Below are 15,267 nucleotides of genomic sequence, written 5' to 3'. Positions count from 1 at the left end.
CTTGAACATCGCCCCCCGCTTTTTTTTTGTCGTTTCCTCTTCTCTCTCTTTCTCCTCCTCTCTCTGTGTAGAACACCTGATTTAATTTCCTGTGTTAAAATGAAAAGACTATTTCTAAGACATAGGTTTGGAAACACTGACCTAGCCTCGTATTGTTAATATTATTGAAGAGATAAATGTCTTGTTATGCTAAGCCTGTCAAAGTAACCATGACTGTGGCCAATCATCTGCACATTGTTTTCTCCCTTGCTGTCTTCTCACTCCCAAGCCTTGAAATACACTTCTTCATGTGAACTACTTCAGGTTCTAATCTTTTTCCTTCAACTTGTTTTCTCTGGCTCGGGCATCCTGTCAGCATGTCCGACGCTGAGCCATTTTTGTCTGCTCTCCTACATTTCTTAGTCAGGTCATCATCCGTAGTCACCTACACTCAGTCCTTCCCAGCTGTCTCCTGTTGATCGTACCTGCACACAGACCCCCTGTCCCGACATCTAGGTCCTGTTGCCCCTGACCTCTAAGTGGGCTTGCAGCTTACACTTTCTCTCTCCAGTTCACTGAAAAGCTGCCAGAGAGGAAGGATAAGAAGGGGGAACTCCTTGCTCATCCATTTCCTCTGGGTCCTATGGTTTGCAAGAAAGAATTCAAGGTAGGCTCATGTCCAAGTTGTCCCACATGGTGTGACCCCACTGCTCCAGGAATTTTCTTCCATGGGATAGTGAATCTGCTTTGCTCAGCTGAAGAACACCTGGATATCTTTTCTGTACAACTTCTATGCAGCCTTGGATCTGCTCTGTTCTTTGCTTGGGGCCTGCTTTATTCCCCCTCTTCTCTCATCTTCACTCAGCAAATCTATCCATCCTGTCGGTTCCCATTCAGAAACCACCACTGATAAAGTTTTCTTCAGTTGTGTCAGCGGAAAGCAATGTGTCCCCACTCTGGGCCACTCTGGTACTTCCATTCATAACTTTCTTGTGGGCTCATCTTATTCTTTCTTAATTCTTTGGTAATTTGTATCTCTTATTTGCCTAAAATTCAGTGAAGTAGAATACTGTCACCTGTGGGTTTGTATTCTGTTCAAAGCCTAGACAGAGCTTTTTATCTATCAGAAATGGGGAAAAATTGTTGAATAGGTATAAAATAGAAGTGGTTTTAAGTATTACTTTATTTATTTTTTTTTATTTATTATTTTTTTTATTTAATTATTTATTATTTAACTTCATTAATTACATTGTATTATGTGACACAGTTACATAGATACTCGGGTTCTCCCACCCCTCCCCAAACCCTCCCACCATGGTGGATTCCTCCACCTTGTTGCATAACCACAGCTCAAGTTCAGTTGAGATTCCCCCATTGCAAGCGTATACCAAACACAGATGTATAAAACATTCTACCTTAACTAGAGTTAATGTATACAATATTTGTTTAGGTCCTTTATCCATAGCTCTTCTAGAATGAATAGCATGTGAGGTTTCAAGTTAGTAAGTGCTCATAGGATTATTTTGATATCATTTTAAATAAGATTTATTTAGTTGAAGGACAGAGCTACAGATGGAGAGAGAGAGGGTTATATCAGGTAGCTCGCTCCCTAAATGACTGTGATAGTCAGAATTGGGCCAGGCCAAAGTTCTGAACCTGGAATTCCATGAGGGTCTCCCATGCGGGGGTCAGCGGGGCCCAAGCATTGGATCTTCTTCCACAGCCTCCCCGGCTGCATTGGCAGGGGGTTTGACTACAATTCGAGCTCTAATACAGAATGTTTGGGTCACCTTCACCCACTGCGGCACAGCATTATGTTTAATTCCTGTCATAAATGTTTCTTCATATTTAATTCCTGCTTGAATTAACGGGTGTGTCCAGTGTTTCCGAAGTCGCTTCACATGCCACGAGGAAACCTTGAGAACCTGTGCCCTCTCCCCCCGACGCCCCACCTGCCGCTGTCATAGGGGTGAGCACAGTGTCTTCCCGCACGCTCATGTTCTCTCTTACTTGAGGCTTTCTCAGAATAGAAAGGCTGGCTACTGTTTGTATTTCAAATAACTTCCTGGTGTGAATGTTCAGTCCGCGGAGAGATGACAATGCAGCTTTGATTGAACAGGTGAGGGCCACCTGAACACACACTGGCCTGCTGGTCCATGCCAACAGGGATAGCCTAAAAACACTTACTGCTTGTAGCATTGCTTCCACGCCAGTCCCTTTCACAGCTGTAACCTCTTCCTCCCTTCTCTCATTGGCTTGTTCAGGGGGACCATGAGAGATGCAATGAAGTGTATACTTATTGGAACTGAATGTGAAGTCCTGGCCTAGAAGACACTGTGCTCATATTATATTTATATTTGTTTAGAGTATGGGTTTAGTAAGACAAAGTAATCTAATGATTTGAAGTGAAAGCCCAATAGCCTACATGCTTCATAAAACACATAGTTCATAAAAATGACCTAGGGAGCATGTTGAAGCATGCATTGTGATTGAGTATGTCTGGGGTGGGTAAGCTGAAAGTCTGAGTTTCCATACCCTCCCAGGGGCTTTTGCGACTATTGCTGTCATTGCAGAAACCCATGGGAAGGTCCTGGGAATCTGGTGATGTTGCGCTCCTCCAGATCCTGTCAAGAAGGCAAAAGGACTTGCCTTTTTGGGCCCTGGTTTGTTTTGCATCTGCAGTATTAGAGGGTTGAATGAAAGAGATCGCTACTAGCACCTCCCAGCTAACACTGGATGATGTGAAACCGTGGGCAGGCAGGCTGTGGTTCCAAGCACAAACTCCTTTGCCTGTGCTCTATCTTTTAAAAAAGATTTATTTGCCTTTATTTGAAAGTCAGAATTAGAGAGAAGGAAGAGGGAGGTGAGGAGAGGAGAGAGAGACAGAAAGAGCTCTTCCTTTTAGTTGGTTTGCTCCGCAGATGACTGTAATGGCTGAACGAGGCTAGTCTGAAGCCAGGAGCCAGGTGCTTCTGCGTCTCCCGCACAGGTGCAAGGACCAGGGCCCTGGACCAACCCCTCCACTGCTTGCCCAGGCCATTGACGAGGAGCTGGATTGGAAGCAGAGCAGCCAGGACTCAAACCTAAGCTCATGTGTGATGCTATGGTGCCGACTCCATAAATTGCTTCTCTTTACTGTGACCCCTGACTTTTGTATTTGTCTCTGAAATGCAGTAAGGGTAGAAATACTTCTAAAGTTTCCATATTTATGTTAGATTGTGAATGTTAAATCAACAATTATAAATCTCAGTAAGGAGGTGGTGTGTGATGTACCGTTCTCTGCGCTCATCGCTGACCCATGTTGTGTGGTTTTCTTTTCTTCAGGAAATCCTGCACAGCTTGGGCGGCATTGAGAACCTAGCTCAGGTGAGGCTCCTCTGGCGTTGGCTGGTCTGCCCTTTCTGCCTTCGTGGCACGCTCTGGCCAGCGATCAAGCAGCTACATGATGACAGCAGGTGGTTTCCTGGTTGAGCAGTGTGAAGGTGAAACACGATATTCCTAGCCGGGAGGGACAGTTTATTCTGGATAACTGTGCCCTGGGCCCCCCCGCCCCCCAGCCCGCTGAAACCAAAAGCCACTATAAAAGGTCCCCTGTCTCTAGTTAGAAATGCCAAAGGATAGGTGTTGGCTGGCAGATTTTCAAGTCCTTGGCATCATACACATCAGCAGACAGGGGAGAAAAAAAAAAAAGATTGCAAAGCTGTTCAAAACATCTTCCACATGGAGTAAAGAACTATGCTCATTAATAAGGACATGAGAAAGTAAGGAATGATTTTGACTTTGTTTAGTTTTCTGTTTGGTAACTATCGAAGGAGAATAACTGGGTGAGGCTCAAAGGCTTGGGTTTCTTACTGCAGTAACAGAACTTCCGCGCGTGTCACTGAGTTGACATAGCCCAGTCTCCTAAAACATGTCCTGTGTGTGGAAAGAAAGATTTTCATAATATACTTGTGGATCTACAAATTCATTCTGAATGAATGGAAGGTTAAGTCTAATGGGAACTTAGCATCAAGGGTATTTTATTACATGCTCATCCTGTGGAAATTGATCCATGTCTAATTTTTGTTTCTAAGGCTCAGTTTTTAAATTACTTGCTATTTATTGTGTATTTCAGTGAAAACAGTGTTTCACAAGATTATGTTGTAAAGGACCTACTTACCCACTTTTTTTTTAAAGATTGATTTATTTACTTGCAAATCACAGCTAAAGCGAGAGAGAGAGAGAGTATGAGAGAGAGAGGGAGGGAGAGACATTTTCCATCTGCCTGCTCACTTCCTAAATGTTCGTAGCAGCCAGTGCTGGGCCAGGATGAAGCCAGGAACTCCACCCAGGTCTCCCACATTGTTGCAGGGTCCAAAAAACTTGGGCCACCCTCTGCTGCCAGGGAGCTGGATAGGAGGCGAAACAGCCAGGACATAAATCAGCTCCCGTATAGGATGCCAGCGTTGTAGGTGGCAGCTGAACCTACTCACCCCACGATGGCGACCCTATGCTTATTCAACTTGAAGTTCTGTTACACTCTCAGAAGTTGGATGTGCGTCTCTGGGCCTGTTTCTTATCCCAGCCAGTCACCCAGTGAGAAATTATCAATCCACCTGTGCCCATTTTATTTTCATTATTTGTGCCAAGTGTATAACAGCTAGGTATAGCTTAGGATATTGTAACACATAAGGTCAGTAAAATATACACAGTGCATTGTAAAAATGATACTTGGAGTCACGCTGGAGAAAACTGCTGCACATCCTCGTTCACTCACAAGTCATCTTGGCGAGTTGGGGGAACTTCATGTTGTCTTTTACGTGGTCTCTCCATCAGCTTCAGGGCTTGGGAAGGGAGGGGGGAGAATCCAGACAGGCAACCAACCACCTTCACTGCTTGAGCGAGACTGGTCCAGAGGGAGCACTATTATGTGGTGGATTTATTTCGCCACCTACAGTTCCTTCTAGGAACTGCAGGTCTTGTACCTCGTTAGCTGTGGGCGTCCACCGTCTCTGACCAGCTTGTTCATGTCTGCAGTACATGGAGATGGCGGCCAACGAGTACCTGGGCTACGCAGAAGAGCAGCACAGCGTGGATAAGCTGGTCAACATGACATGTAAGCATTGTCGTCGGCGGCGACAAGGCCGGCTTCGTGACCTTGGTAGAATACGCAGTGTGGTGTCTGCTGCAGAGGAAGATGAACTTTGGGATGTCGGGAGCCCGGTGCCAATTGTCATAATCAGTGGCAAGAAATACCCAGAAGAAAAGCTTGTCACTTACAAATGTTGCCTGCACATTTGTTGCAATGTAAGAAAGGCTTCCGATTTAATCAGCGCAGCTTTAATACATACAATTTTTGCATCTTTGAGGTGCTGGAGAATATTCGGTTTCCCTCTACAAGATTGGGTTCATCACAGTTCCTGCTTCCTAGATTCTGATATATTCAGAGCCTGAAAAAAAGCAAAGCGCCACTGTGGCTCTAGAAGCAGCGCACCTGTGCTGATGCCCGAGGAGGGACAGGCGCAGTAAGCCCCAGGCCCCCGGGACATCTCTGTGAGGATGCCTCTGTCCCTCAGCTGTGGAACCTTGCTGGGTCCATCCCCTCTCTGCACAGTGCAATCTTCGAAAGAAGGATGTTGAAGAACAGGCCTCGCTTTGAACTTCAAAATGATGGGAAGGGCCTGGCTTAACTTTAAGCCAAAAGCGAGGGTTGTCCTTCTGGGGATTTCTGTGTTCCATTAACTCACTAACCTTATAAAACGAGAAGGTATCAGGCTGTGTTACATTTCCCTGTTTCGGCCAGAGCCAGGATTCTAGGAGGAACCCATGCGTTATAACTCCAGATACTTCTTTGAACCGTTTGCTTCCTTTATAGATATTTTTCAAAAGCTTGCTGCTGTCAGAGACCAGAGGGAGTGGGTCACCAGCAGCGGAGCCCACAAGGTGAGTGGTCCCTGAGGGAGCGTGCTTCAGCCCCACGCGCCACGGGCTCATGCGCCTGAGCCTGTGCTGTCACGACCCTGACACCCGCTAGCCCCGTCTCAGGTGGGGAATCTATGGATGTTCTGTACCGGTCCAAGGAGTAAAGGAAAATAAAGGTTTGGGAAATTGTTTTTTTTTTTTTCTGGGAAATTTAGTTAGTACCAAATTTATGGCTTAATTTACTTTATACTTAAAAAAAAACTTCAGCTATATGTAATCTGACACTAGGTATGTGTTTATAGATAAAAATAAACAAAAGATATGTGTGTGTGTGTGTATACATAGATTCTAGATGTCCTGTGCAGTTGCAGTAGTTTGAACCGCATGAAAATTGCCACTGCTTGCAAATCTAAAGTGGTTGAGTAAAGGTATGTTACTAGGATTCAGACTCATGGCCAAGGTAAAATGATATTACAAGCAGATGTCTTCAGCTTTTAAGATGAACGGATGCAGATTTAATTAAAACAAACTCAATCGAGCCTGATTGGCTGGTATCCACGTGGGACTTCGTTTCAGTTCTCTTTGCCGTGCCTGTGGGCCCACGGCCATCCCGCAGTGTAGCATCACAGACAGCTCGTGGCCCAGGGCCGGAGGGTATAAGCCGATAACAGGTGCACAGTGTTCATGTCAGCAGCCTTCTGTTGCACTGATCAAGACAACAATGTTTGAAATCGTTTATTCTTATTTGGTTGTAGAGGCGGGGAAGCGGGTAGGTACCCACTGACCCTGCACTCCCTGAATACCCGCTGTTGTGTTGGGCCAGGCTGGGAGCTCTCCTGGGGTCTTCCGCTTGGCTGATGGACACACACCAACTTAAGCTTGTCATCTGCCGCCCCTTTCGTGTGTTGTCTTGATTGCGAAGGAACTCCAGTCACTGGAACTCATACTAGTAATACAATTGTTTGAAATTAGAAACAACAACAAAAAAGTGGAATTACAGAGGGGGAAATTTGCATGTAACGGATGCCTAGAACATCAGAAGGTGTCAGTAGCTGTTGCTGAAGCTGCAGTTCTGGCCCGGAGTATGTGTAAGCAGTGTGTGAAATGGTCTATGGCAGGGCGGCTGGGAGGACTTTGAGTTCCGAAGCTGTAGAGAGCAGACTTCGGGTGAATGGGAACCGAGGGCAGCCGCCCTGAGGAGCTCTGGCTGACACTGCGCCCAGTCACATGCTTGGGGTAATACGCGAGAGACCCAATGGTTTCCTTCCACAGCGCTGGGAAATCTGCGGGAAGCATTGTAATACTTGGTGCTGGTGCTGGGTGTTGGTGTGTCTCGCCTCACCTTGGGCAGGGGGAGAAAGCTTCAATCATGGCAGTCTGAAAAACAGTTTCATGATTTGGAAATTGCCGTACACAAGGGTCTGCTGACGGCTGACGGCCACCAGTGTTAGAATTGATGCTTGTCCCTGGGGAGAGATCTGAAGCAGTAGAGCAGGATTCCCAGGGATGTGTGACAAGCAGGTTGTCATGTGATGTCCCTGGGCTACAGGGAGACATTCTCCAAAACACAGTGTCCCGAGCAAATAACTAAACTATTGGCATATTTGATAAAAAAAAATGCCTTTTAAAGGTAAACCTCTACAGCTGGTGTTCTTTTGTGGTGCAGTGGGTGAGCCACTATGCCTGTGACACCAGGATCCCCTATGAGCACCTGTTGGAAGCCCAGCATCGGTTTGAATCCTGGCTGTTCCACTTCCTGTCCAACTCTGTCCCTAGAGCTCCTGGGAAAGCAACAGAAGATGACCCAAGTGCCTGATTCCCTGGAGTCCCGGTTTCCTGGCTGTGCCTGGCCCGGTGCTACACACTGCTGCCATCAGAGACTCAATCAGCAGCTGACAGTTCTCTCCCTTATGTCTCTCTCTTTCTCCTCTGTACTCTGCCTTTCAAATTAAAAAAAAAAAAAAGATCTTAAAAAATAAACCTCTATACTGACCACAAAAAAAGAAGAAAGAACCTACATATGTTTCTTGTTTTTGTTTTCACAGATACTTTAAAATATTAAGCAAAATGAAAGTTCAACTTCTTTGATCTTTAGAAGCAAACATTATGCCGCTCAAGGAACTTGCAGCACATGTGTAATTAAACTTTGTTTGCTTTCGCTTTTCAGACTTTGGTAAATCTGCTCAGTGCCCGAGACACAAATGTCCTCCTGGGTGCCCTTCTAGCTCTGGCAAGCTTAGCAGAAAGGTAAGTGAATTTTACCGTATTTTCCAGTTCTGCTGCAGGTGCGGTGTAATTCAGGGTAGGGCAGTAGAGGTCAGTTGATATTCTACCTACCTAGTTCACGTGATTGAAAAATAAACGTGAAATAACATTTGTGTATTGAAGAGGATTTGGATGGAAAGCCTCATTTTAAAATGTAAGTTAGAGAGGCAAATGACGGTTAAATGTTTTCTGCTTCTACCTGGCCTGAAGTATTTCAAGAAAAGATTTTAAGTATATGTTTCAGGCAATAAGTGGATCAGTGTGTTTTAGTAAATAACATGATTTCTTTTTTTAAAAAAAATAAAAAACCTCTTCTTTGAGATATAGTTAAAACCAAGATATTAGCTAAGTGGTTACAGTAAGCTTTTACTATGCTTTTACTAACATGTTCTGATTTGTAGTCCAGAATGCAGGGAAAAGATAAGTGAACTCAACATTGTGGAAAATCTGTTGATGATTCTACATGAATATGACCTGCTTTCTAAAAGGTAGGGGCTGCTATCGGGGGAAAAGACAATGTCTTCTGTTAGAGTGAGTGCTTATTTTTATGTCTATCATGCTGTTTATGTTGTGAATTGAACGCTGTGAGCTTGGCATTTATTTTCTGTTTAAGTTTACATAAGGAATTTAGAGCAAAGAGGCATACTGCTTTATCTTTTGCTCCACATCACTTTTAGGTCAATCTTATGATTGTGTTTTTAGTGTTTTTTTGCTTATCGGATTTACCTGCATCTGTGCTTTTAGGTAAAAAATCCATTTTGTTTAAGGTGCCAACATAAATAAAACTGACTCCTGACTCGTATTGTGGTCACTTATTATAACTCAAAAATTAAATCTGACACAAAAAAATGGATTTGTTTTCATTTAGATTGCATATTGCTCAAAAGAAGAGCTATTTCTAAGCAAATAGTTGTTAGGTTGTATTGTATTTAGAGTTTTAATATACACCACTTGATAATCTAGTGTGAAATGTTTTAAGTTTCTGAAGATGGAAGATAGACAGAAAGCCAGCCCTGACACTTAACAGTAAATCCTTCAGTACTCTCCTTTCACTCTGATTTCATGCTTTAGTAGGAGTGTTAAATACAGACGGGAGTTTGCTCCCTTCTCTGAACTTACTCCACAAGCAAGGTGCCACGGAGTACCAGGGGTTGGAAAATCAAAGACGGTCCACACGTGAAGCTGTAATGTAGGGTGGAGACGGACAGGTCAATCATCTGTCTCAGTATGGGGATTTGAATGGGGCGGCAGATGGGCTCACAGAGCCTTTGCAAAGGAGAGAGCAGGGCCCGCTGAGTTAGTGGAGGTGCTGTGCCAGCATCCCTCGAAGAAAGAGGGGATAGGTCGGTGGAGGGAGGGAAGAAGTGAAATGAGAACATGTTCTCATGCCAAGGCATGACTTTGGGTGTGTGAGAGGACAGTACACGGTGGGCACAGCTGCAGGGGAGTATAGGATGTGCCAAAAGATGAGGGCAGACAGTGAAGGATGAGTTAAACTTGGAGCTTCCAGGGACATCTCTAAGTACTTTTCTGTGTTAACCCATTTGTTGTGCACGGTAACCCTGTGATTTTAAAGATTTTATATGTTATAAATATGAGGCGACAGATAGATTTGCTGCTGTCATGATGGACTCCGTGTGGTAAGCAAAAATATGATTTTTAAAAAATCTTGGACATTAGAGGGATGAACAGATTTTATGCGTGAGCGTATTTATTTTGTTTGAAAGATTACTTCAATAACAGTGTGTGTGGAGATGGGTGAAGGTGTGAAAGTAAATTGAGATCCACTTTGAAGGAGGGACTGTTTGGTGTAGAAAGTTATTAAAAAAGTAAAGGATACTTTTACTGATGAACTCATGTTTTTTTTAATTTATTTGAAAAGCAGAGAGAAAGAGAAAGAGAGAGAGAGAGAGAGAGAGAGAGAGAGAGAGAGATAGTTGCTGTTTCTCTCCCCAAATGACTAATGGTCTAGCTAGGGCCGGGCTGAAGCTAGGAGGTTAGAGTTTCAGGCGTGTGGCTCCCATTGGCAGCAGAAGCCCACGCGCTTGGGCTTTTGTCCGCTGCTTTTTTAAGTGCTTTAGCAGGGAGCAGGATGTGAAGTGGAACAGTCAAGATCTGAACTAGTGCCCCCCCATGGGATGCCGGAATTGTAGGTGGCAGTTCCACTCACTGCGTCACAATACTGGCCCCTCCACTGCATGGTCTTCATGTCAGCGCAGCAAAGTTACGGAGGGAGAGGAGCCACAGGAAATTGGTTCAGGCGCAAGGAATTACGTGTGACATGGGAATGAGATTGTGAAGGTGGAAGATGGCCGAGGGGTTTGAGGGTGCTCAGGGATGCCAAGAATAGGAGAGTGGTGGCGTTAGCAAGTTGTGTGACTTTTGTGGGAGTTAAACCTGGGTGATGCGCAGCAGATAGGGTGTACTGAGGGCTCTTGCTGGCAGTGCAGGATATGTAAGGAGATTCATCCTTTTGGCTCCCAGTTTTCTGGCTTGCAAAATTGAAAATATGGTGTTCGTGAGGAGTAATAAGATCAAGAGTGGAGTTATCAGGAACATAGGTGTGGGGAGGAGGACAGGGATGTGGAGTTCGGCCCTGGTGTCTTGTTCCCCACGCACTCGTGGGGTGCCCACATAGCCAGCTCTTCGGCGGGCAGCAGTGCCTTCACTGGGGATGTGCAGCCGTGAGAATGGGTGACACCATCTGATACTGAGAACTGGAAACTGGCCTGGCTCTGGGAAACCTGTGTCTTTGTAAAGTGCCCTGGCTCAGCTGGGCCTTGTGCCACAACTATCAGTTTTATTTAATTCTCTTTTTTTTAAAAAAATAAAGATTTATTTATTTTCATTGGAAAGAAAGAGTTACAGAGAAGAGATACAGGAGAAAGATCTTCCATCTGCTAGCTCACTCCCCAAAAGGCTGCAATGGCCAGAGCTAAGCCAATTCAAAGCCAGGAGCCAGGAGCTTCTTCCAGGTCTCCTGTAGAGGTGCAGGGTCCCAAGGCTTTGAGCAGTCCTCTACTGCTGTCCCAGGCCACAAGCAGGGAGATGGATGGGAGGTGGAGCAGCTGGGACATGAGCGAGCATCCATATGGGATTCCGGAACATGCAAGGTGAGGATTTTAGCCACTGAGCCATTGTGCCAGGCCCTGATCTGTTTCATTCTTTGGGTAGCGCCGGACACTTTGCACTGGACTACTGTGAACTACAGCAACTTTGACATTTACCATGAGGGTTTTATTTTTGCAATTGCAGTCTAGGTTCCTGAGAACCAGAGTAAGGCCATTTGCTTACTTCTCTGCAGCACAGTGCTAGTCCCAGAGTTTGTAGTTGGGTATATACCTGCTGATCGGTAGGCTTCTGGTGAGCCCAATAAAGATAACATAAGGGTCTAACTTCGAACTGTGGCCACCAAAGTACGACCTGAAGGCGACATTTGGCCTGTGCCGCGTGTCTCTGTAAATACAGGCTTATTGTAACACAGGCGTACCCATTCACTTTTGTGTGCTGTTTGTGGTAGCTTTCATGCTGTCTTGGTATAACTGAGTAGTCGTAACAGAGGTTGTACAGCCAGTAAAGCCAAAAAAACCACTTGACTTTGATGTGGCTCTTGACCGAAAGCCTGTGTCGATCCGTGATGTGGAAAATATCAGTGTTGCGTTGCATGCAGTGGCAAAGCCACCGACTGGTGACGCTGTGGATCTCTGCCTGTCCCATCATGCCCGTGCCCTTCCAGGCTGACAGCAGAGTTGCTGCGCCTGCTGTGTGCAGAGCCCCAGGTGAAGGAACAGGTAAAGCTCTACGAGGGCATCCCAGTCCTGCTGAGCCTGCTCCACTCCGACCACCTGAGGCTGCTCTGGAGTGTCGTCTGGATCCTGGTGCAGGTGTGCGAGGACCCCGAGACCAGCGCGGAGATCCGTGTGTGGGGAGGCATCAAGCAGCTCCTGCACCTTCTGCGAGGGTGAGTCGGAGACGGGTGTCCCTAATGGTGTTTATAGAGTTGAGAGATGCGTACTCCTGTGGTCCTCTGGTCAGGGTGGGGAGCTTCAGGCCTGGAGGAAAGTGGGTGGGATATTTTCTTTTTCTTTCTTCTTTCTTCTTCTTTCCATAGGGGAGGAGGCTGCTCTTTGCTGTCAAACGATACCAGCACCTAGGGATGTGGGATGGCAATTTGTTGATGTTTTAGAGATACCAATGTTTTCTCCCCCACACCACTTTTTAAAAGCAGAGTTGCACACACACACACACACACACACACACACACACAGAGATCTTTCATCTGCTGGTTCACTCTCCCAGTGGCCATAGCAGCTAGGGCCATGCCAGCAACCTGGAGATTCTCCTGGGTCTCCCGTGTGGATATAGGGGCACAAACATGTGGGCTGTTTTTCACTGCTTTCCCATCCACATTAGCGGGGAGCTGGATTGGAAGTGGAGTAGCCGGATGCAAATGTTGGCTTTACTGCTGTGTTGCAACGCCCACTCCATATAATCTCTGTTTTAAAAGTAGGATTCCAAGGAGTAAGATTCCAGTGATATCCTTATTCATGAGGATGGGGAAATAGTCTTATTGTTAAGTTGCTAAAATAGTTTCAAATGGAAATTCTTTGAAAGTATGTTGCAATGCAGCTGCTATTTTTTTGATGAAGTATCCAGTAAGAATATAATTTTTTGGTCTCATCTGTGGGAAAATTCGATGACCCAAGAAAGCATAATTCAGCCCTGCAGATGCTGAATCAGAGTTAAAAATACATATGGCGGTATGAAAGGCATCATGCGTCTGATCAGTAATATGTGCATAAAGTCCATCCTATTAAAAAGAGTGACTTGTCAATTTTAATATAACCGGATGTTACCAAATCAGTACAATTAAGATTTCGTACCTTTTATCATTCTGAGGGAACATTTCGAAGCGCGAGGGCGGAGCCAAGCTGTCGCTGTGCTCGTGGTTTCTGTTATTACTGCAACAAAGGAGAAACACTTGTAGACCACGGATGAGCTGTCTGCTTTAACGAAATTCACATAAAAATGCCAAGTACTCTTTTCTTTAAAAAAATCATTGCATGTCTTTGAGAAGCAGAGGTTATATTGAGAGAAAGAGGGAGAGACAGACGGAGAGATCTTGCGTCCACTGACACACTCCACGGAGACCCACAGGAACCAGGGCTGGATCAGAAACCGGGAACTGGACGCTCCGTCGGGGGTCCCACGTGGGAGGAAGGACCCAAGATCTTGAGCCATCTCACGCTCCCTCTTGGATTGTGTATTAGCGGGAATCTGGAATTAGAAATGGAGGCAGGGTTCCAATCCAGGCACTCCAATGTGGCAAGTAATTGCTTCCGCTCAGCCCAGCACCTGCTCCTCCATTATTTTTAAGATATAAATGATAAATCTTTGATATATACTGTGACATAGTGAACTAGCTCTTTGGTCAAAATAATTGCAATTGCTAAATAAATAAATATTTTTTGCTTGCAGTTGTAGAATTTTGATGGTGATAATGATGATGTTGATTATAGATTACTTAGAAATGACAATCAGACCTATTATAACAGCTGAGGTTTGTCCTGTCAGAAAGTAGCTATTTTTTTAAAAAAGATTTATTTATTTTTATATCAGATATGATATTTTATGTCAGATATACAGAGAAGAGGAGAGACAGAGGGGGAGATCTTCCATTCATTGATTCACTCCCCAAGTGACCACAACTGCCAGCTGAGCTGACCGAAGCCAAGAGCCAGGAACCGCTTCTGGGTCTCCCACGTGGCTACAGGGTTCCAAGGCTTTGGGCTGTTCCCAACTGCTTTCCCAGGCCACCAGCAGGGAGCTAGATGGGAAGCGGGGCTGCCAGGACATGGACCGGCACCCATATGGGATCCCTGCAAGGACTTTAGCCACTAGGCTACTATGCTAGGCCTGAAAGTAGCTATTTTTAATGATAAAAATTCTACAATCACTTAGCAATACTTCCGTGATGAAAATCTGCCTTTTTCTTATACAGAGTTAAGTCTAGTATAAGGTACTGGCTTTTTTCTCTGTTATTTCCGTTATAATTATTCATAACAGAAAAAAAATTTCATGTTGAAGGTGTTGTTTTGCAACTTGTTTCCATGCATTAGTGCTGGAAAGCACTTCCTTGGGAATATGATATTGACTAACCCTTATTCAGTGTTAAGTATGTTTCTAGAACGTAGGGGGAATTTATGACCCCAGCTGGGTAAACACTGATCAGTTCACAGCTTGCACCTGCCCTTGGGCTGCCTGGAGCAGGTCGTGGGGTGGAGGCTGCCAGGTAGTCTGGTGGCTTGAGTATGAATAGTCAGTATTGTCAGGGCGGTGTTTAGAAGCCTGCTCGTGCCCCGTGATCTGCAGTCCTCAGTCAAAGCAAGTTCCCAAAGGGCTCCAAGCTCTTGATAAGTCAGAGAGATTCCCTACCGTTTGAGTTGGAAGACAACTTTGTTGACTGATAGGATCGCCAGATTGTGACCGTCTTTAAGCTCCTACCTGTACTCGTTGAAGAAGGGATACCCGTGGACCCAAATGATCAGGGACAGAAATCAAGAAGATCCCATCTATGTCATATTTGGCACATAGGAATTCAGACAGAGCTGCAGGCATAAAACACAAAGAAGTAGGGGCCAGCATTGTGATATAGCAGGCTAAATACTTGTTACACCAGCTTCCTATATGGGTACCAGCCTGAGTCCCAGATGTTCCATTTCCAATCCAGCTCCTTATTAATGACCCGGGAAAGCAGTGGAGGCTGGCCCATGGCCCTGGGGACCCTGCACTCATGTGGGAGCCTCGGAAGAAGCTCCTGGCTTCTGGCTTCAGACTGGCCCAGCTCTGGCCATCTCAGCTATCTGGGGAGTGAAGTGGTGTATACTTCACTCTGTTTGTCCTCTGTCTTTCAAATTAATTAATTAAGAGAACAAAGCAGACCAGGAACAGTTGAGAAGTTCATGTATTGTAGAAGACAGTGAACTAGGGACACGGAAAAACAAATGCCACACTTTATCAAACACAGTGAACAGAACCTGAGTCCGTGAAATGAGATGAATGAAGAGATAATAAGACAGTGGGTAGGTTAGGAGATTGTAGCGTAAAAACTACAGGAGCTAA

The 15,267-nt window shown here is 45.2% G+C and overlaps 1 protein-coding gene across 2 annotated transcripts in view; it reads left to right on the top strand.

Annotated features, from left to right (window-relative positions):
• NEK10 (NIMA related kinase 10) overlaps positions 1 to 15,267 on the top strand; it is a 155,935-nt gene that overhangs the window by 27,247 nt on the left and 113,421 nt on the right. For both annotated transcript variants that reach the window (XM_058657180.1, XM_058657179.1), the window contains exons 7-12: positions 3,304 to 3,345; positions 4,996 to 5,074; positions 5,834 to 5,901; positions 8,048 to 8,127; positions 8,547 to 8,633; positions 11,882 to 12,106. In XM_058657180.1, the coding sequence (XP_058513163.1) occupies positions 3,304 to 3,345; positions 4,996 to 5,074; positions 5,834 to 5,901; positions 8,048 to 8,127; positions 8,547 to 8,633; positions 11,882 to 12,106 (581 nt within the window). The remainder of the gene's footprint in view (positions 1 to 3,303; positions 3,346 to 4,995; positions 5,075 to 5,833; positions 5,902 to 8,047; positions 8,128 to 8,546; positions 8,634 to 11,881; positions 12,107 to 15,267) is intronic.

Source organism: Ochotona princeps, chromosome 30 (assembly GCF_030435755.1).
Source record: "Ochotona princeps isolate mOchPri1 chromosome 30, mOchPri1.hap1, whole genome shotgun sequence".
In the NCBI taxonomy this organism is placed as follows: Eukaryota; Metazoa; Chordata; class Mammalia; order Lagomorpha; family Ochotonidae; genus Ochotona; species Ochotona princeps.
This window is presented reverse-complemented; position numbering and strand designations above follow the sequence as displayed.